Below are 13,996 nucleotides of genomic sequence, written 5' to 3' on the forward strand. Positions count from 1 at the left end.
GATTTTCCTAGATGCTGCAGACGATGCTTGCCTTTGGGTGGCCCAGAGCTGCGGAGGGGTGGGAGTGGCTTGGCTTTAGTCTACCATGCATGCTACTGTGTAGTGTGCATATCCTTCAACAAGTGTATTTCTGACAGCATCATTCCTTTCCATGGTTTTCTGTTTCCCACCAAGTCATCATTAAACCAAATGTCAATAAACAAAAATGTAAAGAAACAACAAAAGCCAGCTGCTATGACACTTGTGATCCTCTGTGTTCTGGTGACATGTGAATTTTCCAAACCTAGTTTTATTCAGATGGAGAAGGAAATGGCAACCCACTCCAGTATTTTTGCCTAGAGAATCCTATGGACGGAGGAGCCTGGTGGGCTGCTGTCCACAGAGGTCGCACAGAGTCGGACATGACTGCAGCCACTTAGCATGCATGCATGCACTGGAGAAGGAAATGGCAACCCACTCCAGTGTTCTTGCCTGGAGAATCCCAGGGACGGGGGAGCCTGGTGGGCTGCCGTCTATGGGGTCACACAGAGTCGGACACGACTGAAGCGACTTAGAAGCAGCAGCAGCAGCAGTTTCCTTCAGGAAACCTCAGCTGAGATCAATGACACTGCTTAGACATCCCTCTCTTTTCTCTCTTTTTCCTGCTATTCTTTCTGATTTCTTATCTCCCATGATCTCAATCTCACTAACTCCTAAACCTCCCCCTGACTTCTCTACCTGGGCAGAAAGAGTTTCTCCATCCTACGAAGATTTTCATATATACCTCTCTGAAGATGTCTCCATGTCACCTTCTCGTAGGTACCCTAGTGATGAATTTATGGCAGCCCTTCTTCCTAGACCATGAGCTTCTGGAAAGACAGGAAAAATTTTATATTTGGCTTATTGTTGAATATTCCATAGCACACAGTGGCATGCCTACTCTATATAGAGCAAATGAATGAATACATGGAAGTTTCCTTTGCAAAGCTATGAATTCAATTCTCCCCATTAAAAAATTATGAAACTGCCTCTGTAGAAATAGGAGGCAGCTTAAAAAAGAACAAGCATGTAAAATATTATACTTCTGAATATGCTAAAAACATTTTATTTACTCATGGTATCAGAATGCTGGAAGGATTTTATTCTTAGTCCCCTCTGGTGTGACTCTTGCTGTTTCTTTTTTAAATCAGAAATCTGTAGACAATTGTTTTTATGTGAGTGAAATAAAGGATGAAGATATGGGATGGGCAAAAATATAGAACTGTCTTTTTTATCTAAAGCAATTTCCATGAAGATGAACGAGTTTCTTTGTAAGACAGTAATTTTATAAGTAATAGTAGAATCTTGATGTCCCAGCAGTAAGAAGTCTGCAGGACTGTGCCAATGATACATGTAGCTGGTTGGGAGAAACTATTGTTTACAAGCTAATTATCATAGAGTAAGTTGGCTTTAGTTGGCTCTCTCAGAGGTTAAAACAGCAGATTTGAAAGGATAAAGTATGTATCAGTATGTACATTTAAAAGATCTATGATTACAAACAATAGTTTGAGAGAATTGAAAAAAAAAAACAAGTTAGAAAAAAAAACCAGTTTATTAAGTAATATCATATAAATAACTTGTTACAAAAATTGATTTGCAAAAGGCATATTTACTCTTTGTGAGAAATCACTTTTTAAATTGCATTCTTTTTAAATTTATACTTCCAAGAAAACAAAGGAAAATAAAAGAAGCCATTTCAAGGAGCGTGTATTTGCCATTTGACTACAACGAATGGTCCCGCCACACTGAGCTAAAAAGGTAATTGTCTCAACCCCATTCTTCTAATACAGAAAAGTTTCTCATGTAATCTGTGAAGTTATGAAAAATCTCCCTAGCTGGAAATGTGGATGAAAGCTGAGCAGTGATTGTTTCCACCAGGTGTTCTCGTTGCCAGAGACACGAGCGACACCGAGAAAAACCATATGAACTGAGGACTCCAGGCAGTAAATCTTCGAGGGTGGCATCAGCTTCAATTTATACTTGGGAGTATTTTTAATTAAAAACAATCAATACCAAAAAGCTTTTATTTGGGGGATTTTAAATCACACATCACAGTAGGAGACTGCCAAATTGCCTTAGCTTGGTACTACTGAAGATGCCCGTAGCATTTATTATAAATCCTATTCTTACGCAGTTTACTTTCAAAGCAAGGAAAATAATCACATAATAGTACAGTGGTTTGAAAGCGCTCCTATGTTTCTCCCGAACAGATCATTTTTACGTTTGCTACACAGCATTCCTCTTGAATGCCTAGTAATTCTATACATATGATTCCTTAATAAACACTAAACTAATAGATCATAGAAAACTAAAAGCTTATAGTAGGTGCCTCTAGACATATTTACATAAATAGTGTAGTCTCACAAGAAAGACCAAGATCTCATTATAGTGGAATGCTTTTTCCACAACGCTGGGTCCATGCCTCATTTGTCAAATTAACCCCATTTGAGGAGAAATTTGAGTTTGTGGTCCATGGGTTTTTAAAAAAATGGAATTAAGCAACTTGTAAAAGCTCTTTCGAAATTAATCTAATAACCCAGTGGCTCTTCGGCTAAGTGCCTGGTCCTGTCTGAAATACAGTGGGTAATAGGCTTTGTTTCCATTTGACCTCCTTTCGGCACTTTCATCTGCTGGCTCTGTCGGGCAAACGTTCCCCCCAAATTAAAAACTGAAAATGCATCATAAATAAGGTATTACCAAATGGGGAGGAGATTAAAGATTGTCTCAGCAATGCTTAAATTAAATTGACGATGCAGAGACCATAAACTCCTGGCTTTAAAAATGAACTATTTCTTTATTAACTTTTAACAAGTGTGTGAGTCAAGGCATTGCTCTGCGTGTTAAATATGGTCAGGGTCTAATATTTTTTAGTAGAGAATTATCCCTTTAGAAAATTGTTCCATAAAGATGCCAAAGGGATATTAAAAATGCTGCAACCGTAAGAATCATTGAACTTTTAAGGAGACCATACTGTAATTTTGTATCCTCTACAAAAGAAAGCTGCTTGTCAGACCTTAGGAAATAGTTCATTTTCCTGAAGACCCACACACTAACTCTTAATCTTTCCACTCTTATAATCTGATACAGGAGTCTTGGTTGTAGTGTTAATGTAAACATAGTAGACAGCTTAGAGTTTTAATCTCCTGTCATAATTCAAAAAGATTTTGTCTAGATAAAAACAAAAAAAGAATAAAATTACACTAAAATGATTCTTTTCAGAGGATACCTTTCAAAATAGTGGAGATCATGACTTTCTAGTGTTTTTCCAAAGTAATTACACTGCTTCAACACTAGTGACTATGACAAAATAATTTTTTGGTTAGTTCAGTTCCTGGGGAAAATGAGTTTAGTTGTACCTGCTTTAAATATTTAGTTTGGGCTCAGAAATTAGCTTTCTCTTTCAACTGCATCAGTTCAGTTCAGTCGCTCAGTCGTGTCCGACTCTTTGACTCTTTTAAATGGTTCTCAAGTATATAAAATTGGGGAATGCCCAATTCTAGTTTATACATGATTATTGCCAACGAAATAATCATTTCAAGGCAAAGCATTTGATATAAGGTATTGCTCAGCAAATCAAACATCTCAAATCTATGTATTACTTAAATATCTAAATTTAAAAATTACCTAAAATGAAAGTAATGAAAGCATTCTACAGTTAATTTGGATCTGTAAAATCTGGCTGCTTCTAAGGTAGAGATTCAGCTTATAAAAGCTCTTGTACAACTTTTTGGGAGCTGAAAATGAATATCAAACCAAAATTTTTATACTGAGTTAGAATTGAATCAGCAGGTTTTGTTTCATCTGAAAAGGGAGTCAATTTGTATCCAAATTTGTATCAAATTTGTACCAAATCTTTATGCATCTAAACTGTAAAGCTAAGAAAGTTCTTACAAAAGCATACATTTTCTGGGTCCAGATCCCCTCTCTCATGGCTCTATGGAACCATTTTCGATTCTCCCTCTCATTTTCGATTTAGTTTTTATTTGGGAATGAATATTTTCCAGGTCTCTCAGAAGAACATGCCATGAAGTGGAGGGGCTTTAAGTTTATGCACAATAGATTCATGTTTTTAAAATTTCAGCTTATTCTAGGGAATATCTCAGTGATTTGAAGAAACTTTCCCTTTTGAATCAGAGGGTGAAAAATAATGTGAGAAGGGCCTCAAAGTCCTTGAAATAACCCACAAAAGCAATCTCCCTATATTTAATGAACTTTAGGTTCTTTGTGATTAAAGCAAATACTAAAACTTTACCTCTCCCCAATCTCCTTCTATCTTTCTCATGGCAAATAGCTAATACCAGGACAGAGACAATGTGAAAATTGAACTGAAAACTAATGGTTTCTCCAGTAATCGTTCATGTCTGACCTGGATCCTCGACCTGATAGCTTAGTGGAAGGAAGTGCAACTAGCACAGAATGATGAAATTATGGCTCTTATTGTTTCCATAATGTCAGACAGCCTTCATTTTAGGAAGATATCATTCAAATATCCTTGACATTTTTAGGGCCCTAGTGCAAAATATTCAGCCCCAGTCTCAATTTATTCTCTTTCTTAGAGATTCACCTCATCATCAGGTTTTGTGGTAAGAGATTTAACAGTTATTTAAATATTTAGTCATATTAACCTGTTCTTGGTATAACTATTCCATCTTCAGGGTGATATAAGATACCTTTCAATCACACCTCAGAAATCCCACTACAGAACTTCTTACTTTTACTTATATGAAGAGAATGTAAATTTTACTCCTAAACTTTGAAGTTGCTGGCATCAACCCGCAGACATTCCAATTAATGCCAAAAGTTCAAAAGGAAGACTTTTGATGATACTTTTCTTTTTACAGGACTATCTCTCTTGATATAATTTATTACATAACATGAAACATGAGGATAGAGAGCTCTTTTTTACAGTAAGTTGTGTGATTAAGGTGCTGTTCTATTGCTATAAGTAACTAGTTCTTATTAATTAACTTTACTAAGCTATCTTTTTTCAACACTTACCTGTGACTATGATATATACTGACTCTTTACAGTGAAGCCCTCCTGTAGGATTTTGTTTGCATTCTTCTGTGTGTGTGTGTGTCTGTGTGTGTATGAAGAACTAGAAAAGAGAACCTTGTAAGCAAGAAACAGTCCAAGCATAAAATACTTGTTAGTATACAGGGAAGTCCATCCATTCAGGAAACACAAGGAATAATATGGTTGCAACAATTTTTCATTCTAATTGGGTAGCCCCAAATACTATATTTCTCTTTTTTTAAAGATGTTGTCTTTACTTCCTGGGTAATACATCTATTTAAAACTTAACAAAACAACAGTGTATTTTCAAATAGAAAATATGTGTTGATATGACATTATCCTCAAATGGAAATGACACTAAGATTACCTGCAGAAAATTAACATTAATTGAAAATAAATTCCTAAGACTACTAATTGAAGTCAGCATATTCTTAAGTACATATTATATACATACAGAACCTGTTTTTTTTTTAAGTTTTCAAAACAAGGATGTTTTCATTACAGTACTTTGGAAATTTCTGATGACTGCACAATGTAAGATTCTAATGACAAAAATCATTAGAACAGCATATGAAATAAATGATTTGAACCTGCCAAAAGGATTAGTTCAGTTCAGTTGGGTCCTCTGGATAATAACTATGACGCTAATTGCATAATTAGAGAAATAATGGATTCGATGGATTGTACATTACTTTTCTGTTTGTAGTTTGAGACCATTACTTTATCATTAGTTCAAAGACAAGGATGGCAGTGTTGCCATGGAAACAAAGCTAAAAACAATGAAAAAATTTTAATGCTTTGAAAGTCAGCTATCATTTTAATTACAATCTTAAATACCCTTGTAGGGAATCCAAGTTTTCCCTTTGTGAGCGTCTTCCAAACATATAATATGTAGGTTTTCACCATGATTTCAATATTCATCTATATCACATTATATAAATATATGGATATTTTTGAATGTGAAGGACAGGGTGTCAAGTTCAAGTGTGACTGGCTCTTACCTCCCCATTTAACTCTGAGAGAGGGATCTGAGTTTTGTTTAATCTACTTTTACTAATGCAATTTAATTGTGTAAGAAGTATCTGAAGCATATGAGTTATTGTACTTCACGCTGCTACTTTCAAATATATTAGAATAATACTGACAACTACAGACAAGGAGTTAAACTTTGTCTCAGAAAAGTTCCTTCAAGAACTTTTTAAATGATTAGACTTATTTGTAATTAGCCTACTGATGGCTGAAATAATTCCAAGTGATCCATGATACATTTGGTGGCCCAAACTTTAAACTATGCTAAATATTTCCTTTGTTAACATCTATTAGCTATTTTTCCTTTCCCTTTATATGATGCAACAGCAAACTTTCGCATGTCTTATGAACCAGTGGCAAGGAATGAGGTCGTATTAAGATTTTTTTTTTTTGGTTGTTCTTTTTGAACATTACCGTTTAATTGGCATCATTTCCTAAAGAGGAAGGAGAATCTCAAAACACTGGTGGATCTGATGTTTTGAATAGTCATTGGTGCCGAAAAAAGATCATGAAGGACAAACAGGATGGGCAAATATCATTTTAAATTCTTTGTGACAGAAATACACACCCATATATAGTTCATCAGCTCCTTGTGAGCTGATACACCAGGAACAGTGGCTCCTCCCTCATTTCTTTTACTAAAACTGTATTTTTTTTAATCATTAAAGCACAATCCCTCATCCCATTAGCGTGTGAAATGTACAGAGCAGTCAGCTGACCTTGAGTCAGTGCAATGTAGTAAGAGACCAGGCCAGTGGCATTGAGCTGTGTTTCAGACTTGCCCTAAGAGTACAGGGGAAAAGATGACGACCATCCTCTCCTGCAGCCCAGCGCCTGTTGGGCAGATATGGTTAACAGGATGCACTAAAAAATAAACATTTGCCTCTTAGAAGCTCATAAAAGTGTACTAGAAAAAAGTCTCTAACGTTGGATCCACACGGACTGCAGCCATTTACTTTTGGAACGGATAGAACAGAGAACCCTTCACGGAGCAGTGGATAAATAGAAATAGCCACTTCACATCTTTCAGTGTCGTACTGAAAAATGAAAAAAAGGCAACATATCATATTAGGAGTCCTTGTCACTGTCCACCCCTCCGTACATATCCGCGAGCTTTTTGAACCGAGGCCCCCAGTCACTAAGGTAATCGTAGTCTTGGTCTCCATCCGTGGTCACCGACTCGAGCGAGCTGAGCGAATCGGCCACCGAGCCGGCGCCCTCGTAGGCGTAGGTGGCCAGCGAGTCGTAGGGCGGGGCGGTGGGGTCCGTGTCGTTCTCCTTTAACCTTTGGTTAATGAAATCGCGGACGTCGGTGTTATCACGGGCTGCTGGAGTCCGTCGGGGTAGGAAAAGGGCTTCGGGCACAATGTCCCTGCGCAATTTGCTGTCCTCTATGGCTTCGGGATTTCTCAGGGTGCCGATATCAAAGGCCTGGGTGTCCTCCTCTCCACCTCCTTCGTCGTTGTAACTGACAATGTTGTCTCTGATGTCCTCTTTGGAAATGATCAAAGGTTCTTTTTTCCGCTGCCGCCTGAGAGCTGCGAACAACACCACTGTCACTGGAAGCAGAAACAAAACAGCAAGGGAAGGGAAAGTTAATTTGCCGCCCAATTAACATCAGGAAGAAACACAAAGTGAAGTTTTCAAAGTTCTCCACGAAACTACCCTTGCTTAAGGTTGCACTTGCCTCCGCACATGATCAAATCAGGGCCCTCCCCCACCCCCTCAACGGAGTAACTATATAATATTTGAAAGAAAGTTTTTAAGAATTTAACTAGAGGATAAAACACCTTCATGTTTTGTCAGTAGTTCCTTTTTGCTTTGAAATGGCAGATTAGTTTCAAGGTAAGGGAAAAAAAATAATAATAAAAAAGAGCTCAGCCGCAGTGAGAGTACTGCAAAAAGAGTGAAAATTATGCTGAACACCTGAAATGCTCTGAAACTGCTTATAAGCACAAGGCTGGCACCTTCGGGGATGTGTTGAAGGGTTTGCATAACTCCACTTCTAAAATAACTTTTGCACTGATGCCTTCTTTTTTTTTTCCCCGAGAAAAGTGTAAAGTTCGTTTAAAGCCCAAAGTAGAGATGTGAATGTTTGCATACCTTTCTTACATATAAGTACAGATAATACCTGGAAAGACCCAGATACAATTCAGAAAGCCATTTTGAACTTAGATCAGCCAGTTTCAAGGGAACAGGTAATAATACACGTGCCAGATTATTTGTGCTTAGGCTAAACAAAACAAACATTTCTGTGGGGACTTAAAACAGAAAATCTTTCAGAGTTTCACGTTCTGTAAGTTTGTTGACCGGAATGTTTGTTCTTTTGATTTTTCCTAATTCAAATTAGAGGCAAAGCAAGAACTGTATTTAAATAGCTCCCGATGTTTCTTCACAGCTGGTTGGGTAGAACACAGCTGGCTACCTGTAAAGAGACACATCTACGAATGAACATATGGATGAGAAAGTAAAAACATAGTGACAGCTTAGAGCGAAAACAGTCATCTGGGGCAGAAAATGCATTGTTAACCTGGGTTTGTCCAGGGGAGACTAGTACCAGTAGTATCTCTTTACTCTTTCATCCATAACATGGTCCAGTTTTTATGAGCCATGAAAACTGAATTATCACAATAACAATTACAGAATAATGGCCTTTGGTAGATGTGGATATCTACCTATATAATAATGGATATATGCACACCCAGGTGTCTATATATTTAACATTTCAGATGTTAATGATATTAATAATTGGTTACCTGTTGAGACAGTTCTATGTGCCAAGCACTGTGCTAAGTGCTTTACATATGGAATCTAATTGAATTATAATAGGCTTGACAAAGTAGGTACCACCATTATAACTCCATTTTACATAAGAGGAAATTGTGGTTTAGAGATGTGATGTGTGCAAATAATTGAAATCCAGGTCAGACAGACTAAAAAGCTTGTGCACTTGATTACCATGCTTTGAAGCATGTTTGGGTTATAGACTATTTCACAAGGATATGCAGTTCTGCTGTTTTCAAGCATGTGGTTGTATAAATGCAAACATTCTCTTTTGCTGCCAGAGAGTATCCTGGTGCCTCATGTATCCCTTTCATTCATGGTACATATTTTTTGTTTGTTCAAGAAGTATTTATTTATTGCCAACTCTGTGCTAGGTAGAGTTCTAGACAGAAAAAAATTGATCAAGAGTCTTGTCTGGATAAGGTAGGCAGAGGTGGTGGTGGTGGTGGTGGATGGATGGAGACAGAAAAAAGCAATGTGTATAATAAATAAGGAAATTATTAGAAGATGATAAGTGCAATATAAATAAGAAAAAGTAAGGCAGAGTAAGGAAGATGGGAAGGACTTCTGTATATGTTTGAGGGACTGCATATATTTTTGTGTGTGTATGGGGGGAGAGTGCATCATTAAGGAAGTAACATTTGAGCAAATAGATGAGGAGTTATCCAGGGCACTATCTGGGGGAGAGGCAGAGCTAGGAGTAAGGCCATGGCCTGGGGTGTGTTTGGAGAGTGTGAGGTGTAGGGTCGGTGGAGAGAGAGGAGGAGGAAGGGCCATGACATGTGGGGCTGTGGATGCTCCATATGCCTCCGCTTTACCCTGGGGTCCAGGTGGTTGGAAAACTGCAGGGTTTTGGGTGGAAAGATGCTCTTCATCTACCTTTTTGTAAAAATAATTTTTATTTGGTTATGCCAGGCCTTAGTTGCAGCATGCGGGATCTTCAGTCTTCATTGTGGCATGGGGTATCTTTAGTTGCAGAATCTTTACTTGTGGCTTGCACACTCTTAGTTGCGGCATGTGGGGTCTAGTTCCCTGACCAGGGATTGAATCCTGGGTTCCCTCCATTGGGAGCATGGAGTCTTAGCCACTAGACCACCAAGGAAGTCCCTTGTGTCCAAGGAGATCTGTGAAAGTGAAAGTTGCTCAGTCGTGTTCAACTCTTTGCGACCCCATGGACCATACAGTCCATGGAATTCTCCAGGCCAGAATACTGGCATGGGTAGTCTTTTCCTTCTCCAGGGACTCTTCCCAACCCAGGGATCCAACCCAGGTCTCCTGCATTGCAGGTGGATTCTTTACCAGCTGAGCTACAAGGGAAGCCCAAGAATACTGGAGTGGGTAGCCGATCCCTTCTCCAGTGGATCTTCCAGGAATTGAATCGGGATTTCCTCCATTGCAGGCAGATTCTTTACCAGCTGAGCTATAGGGAAGCCCCTTAATCTATCTTTAATGCTAGTTTCCAGTGTGACACAGATTTGCAAAACAGAGGGCTGTAAGTAAGGCCAGTCTTTAGAATAGAGAATAGAATCAAGCTAAATGTCTCTCAGAGAAATAAATTCTGATGGACACAGGTTCATCCCATCATTTAAGGCAAGATAGCAGGCATTTATCACTTCCTAATTCTTCCCTAGCTTAAGTTACCTGTATCTTGTCTTTTAGTCCTATGCACACCTGAAAGCGCAGTTGTCTAGAAGACAGAGGGCATGTTCAGTAATTCAAAGGCATCTGTGCACTGCCTAATTCTCCTGCTGCTACAATTGCCTGTCTTTTCTTACTGGCCCAATGTACATCTAACAGAATTTCTTGAGAGCATAATCATCTAAAAGGAAGGTCTTTTTTTCAAAGCTGACTTTTATAAATTGAAAGTGTGAGTTCTAAGCACTTGGAATAAAAATACTCTGAGAAAGTAATATGCTGTCTTCCCAGTAACTGACCCTTTCCTTTTCTCTACCCCCTTGAGGCCAGAGGACCACAGTGAAATTTTGGGGCTGGAGTACTTGGACCAATTTGTGTTCAAATCCCATCATAAAACTAGAAGGTAGCCAGGTATCTAAGATAAGCAGATCTAGATTCAATTAAACAATCTGACCTTTCTAAGTCAGTTTTTTCTCTGTAAAAGAGAAGCAATAACACGGTGCCCAATGTGAAAGTTATGCCAACTCGAAAGCACCAAAGAGGCACAAGATGTAGTAGTTGTTTTTACTGTTGCTTTATTGACAAAAACAACAGATGCCACACGATCCACTTTCTTGACGGCAGATTTCCTCCTATGTCAACGCCGCTTTCTTCCTCTTACAGACTCTCAGATTTGTTCAATCATCTCATTTTTAGTTCAAGCTCTCTTTCAGCGTGGAAGTTGCACTGCATTCTGTAAGCTTGTAAAGAAAGTAGGGTACAGTGTGGAAGCACCAGGGCTTGGGGGGCAAAAACCTGGGTTTGGAACTTTGTTCTATCACCTGTTAGCTGTGTGACTTGGCTTCACATCCTGGAACCTCAGCTTTCATATGTAAGATGCAGATAAATATAGACCAGAGAGTTCTGAGGATTAAGTGAGAAAAACGTTTGTAAAGCCTCCTGTCCCGTATCTAGCCCATGATGTGAGTCTAATAAAGGTTAAATCCCATTTTCTCCTTTTTAATTAGGTACAGAATTACAAAGGGACTGGACAAGATGTGGGAAACACAGAGGCAAATTAGGAGTAATGAGGAGATGGCAAGTTCATTGGAGGAAGGCGATGAAAAGAGAGGTCATAGGGAGCTGGTTAGAAGGAAAATAAGAGGGTGGAGAAAGTGGATAGATGATGAGAGAAGGGAAGTATGACCTCTGTGAGATGAAGACTGGTTCTTTCCCCATAGACCAGGGATCCATGGAATTCTATTTGATACAGTCTCCAGACTAGCCCTCCTAAAAATACCCGCTTTTACCAAGGGGGATGGTGGGGGTAAGGGATAGTTAGGGAGTTTGAGATCGACATGTACACACTGGTATATTTAAAATGGATAACCAACAAGGACCTGTATAACATAGGGAACTCTGCTCAATGTTATGTGGCAGCCTGGATGGGAGGGGATTTTGAGGGAGAATGGGTAGGTGTATAGCTAAGTCCCTTTGCTATTCCCCTGAAACTATCACAACATTGTTAATCAGTGATACCCCAATACAAAATAAAAAGTAAAAATAAAAAGTGAAAATAAATAAATAAAAAACCTCTTTTTCTTTTAAACCAAAAAAGAATATTTGCATCTTTCTCTTGGAAAACAATATTTAAAGACTCACACCATTAGAACACTGTTTTGTCTTTGCATACTGTCAGTTTTTATTTATCCTCATATCTTAAAATACTCCCTCCAACTCTTAGTTGACGAAGAGAATCACAGTTCTGTAGCCAGGTTTCAAGGCTCTGTGATAATTAGCAGAGTCAACCTGGCATATGAAACTCTTGAGCAGGGATCCCTAGGCTTTCTCTTCTTGGAGAAATGGAAGTCTTCCTTCCCTCTTCTCAAAGTCACTACACTGTCATTTAAAAAAAATGACTCCCTGGTCTGCCTCTGTGAAATCCAGGTTAACTCTGACTTACTTCCCCCCCACCCATGGTGTGGGCAAGTTTTACAAATTTTAACTTTTATTTTTTGAAGGGGTGTAATAGCTAGTATTTGATCTCTTACTTCATAACAATCAAGGGACTTTTGAGCATTCCGAGCTCAACTTGTGTGCTTAATTAGTTGGTTGGGAATAAAAATTTTTCCTTCAAATCACTGTTAGACGTTTGATTACATTCATTTCTTTTAGACCCCAGATTTATTTCCTTACTCATAGAAGTTATTTATTGAGAGTCTGAGAAATAATAGACATTGTGTATGTGGTAATCAGAAAGCAATGCTAAGAAGATAGTTATTCAAGTGGGTAGATCCAAGTAAGTTTGCTGATTTCAAGAAAATTCACCACTATTTATTTTCCTGTATGAGAGAAAAAAAGTCATTGCATTTCTCTTTCCAGTTTCTCATTGGTCTTTAAACTTTACCTTGATGGAAATGGCCTTCATCATATACACTCCACGCCCAACAACTTTTGTTCTTTGAAAACGGAATGTTCGCCAGGTTAAATATTAAAAAACAAATGAAATGGAAAGGGCATATTTATATATTGCCCTCAAATCCCCCTGCAACTCATTCCCAGCCTGATAGACAAGAGATCTCTTGGTGGAACGACTGCCTCAGTGGGGAAAGACATGGGCAAGTTTCACAACTGTTCATTCTCCAAAGCCACTTTTCAAGCAAAGACTCGTTCATGGGTGAACACACATAAGATTCCCAGCACATAACTCTACTCACCTAGATCAGGCTGTATGCCTTAATGGGGGAGGCGGATAAATCTAGAGAGCCACAGTAACAGTGTGTGCCCCTCAGCATGGGGAGATAGGATGCGGGGAGAAGCAGTTTACCTAGTAGGGTCACGATGCACAGAAGGATGGCAATCAGAGCCCCCGTGCTCAGTCCCGTGGGGTGGACGAGGGCCTCCGCATGGCAGGACTGCATGTTCCCTTGGTGGTCACATGCACAGACCCGGACAGTCACTGTCCCAGTGCTGCTTTGGACTGGGTAGTCGTTGTCTGATATGACCACAGGCAGGAGATAGATGCTCATCTCGTGTCTGTTATAGCCATTTTTCCGAGTAAAGATTCCCGCCGTGTTGTCTGGAACCGGAAAGCAAAGTGGTGAATGGAAGTGGAAATCATGTTATGTATGGGATCAATTCTGATGAGACTAGATAGATATAGATACAGACATAAATATATAGGTAGACAGGCAGCTTGGGCTCATTTACCTTTGTTGTCTTGAATGGTAAAGTTTGAGCCACTGGCTGCTTCGGGGGCCAAAGAGAACGAGAATTGGTGCCCGCTGTAAGGGTCATCCTTGTCAACGGCGCGTAGGGTCTGAATCAACTAAAATCAAAACCATAAAGCTGTCATCAAGTTTTACTAACTCAAAAGAGTTTCTTACAGCTTTGCAGTAAATTGCTAATTCAACGATATCTAATTTTAATTTTAAAATGATAGCCTCTAGAAAACTTACAATGAATCCACCCTATGCAGAGAACTGATTGGCTAGAAATAGAGCAAGGGACAGCCCTACAACAGTATTTTTTGCAG

At 38.9% G+C, this 13,996-nt stretch overlaps 1 protein-coding gene across 2 annotated transcripts in view; it reads right to left on the reverse strand.

Annotated features, from left to right (window-relative positions):
- Window positions 1-1,556: 1,556 nt before the first annotated feature.
- The window catches only part of CDH6 (cadherin 6), a 142,708-nt gene continuing 130,268 nt past the window's right edge, over window positions 1,557-13,996 (reverse strand). For both annotated transcript variants that reach the window (XM_043887473.1, XM_043887474.1), the window contains exons 10-12: window positions 13,672-13,789; window positions 13,289-13,540; window positions 1,557-7,622 (exon numbers count right to left, since the gene is read on the reverse strand). In XM_043887473.1, the coding sequence (XP_043743408.1) occupies window positions 7,132-7,622; window positions 13,289-13,540; window positions 13,672-13,789 (861 nt within the window). In that variant the 3' untranslated portion in view covers window positions 1,557-7,131. The remainder of the gene's footprint in view (window positions 7,623-13,288; window positions 13,541-13,671; window positions 13,790-13,996) is intronic.

The sequence above is a fragment of the Cervus elaphus genome, chromosome 25 (genome assembly GCF_910594005.1).
Source record: "Cervus elaphus chromosome 25, mCerEla1.1, whole genome shotgun sequence".
NCBI lineage: Eukaryota > Metazoa > Chordata > Mammalia > Artiodactyla > Cervidae > Cervus > Cervus elaphus.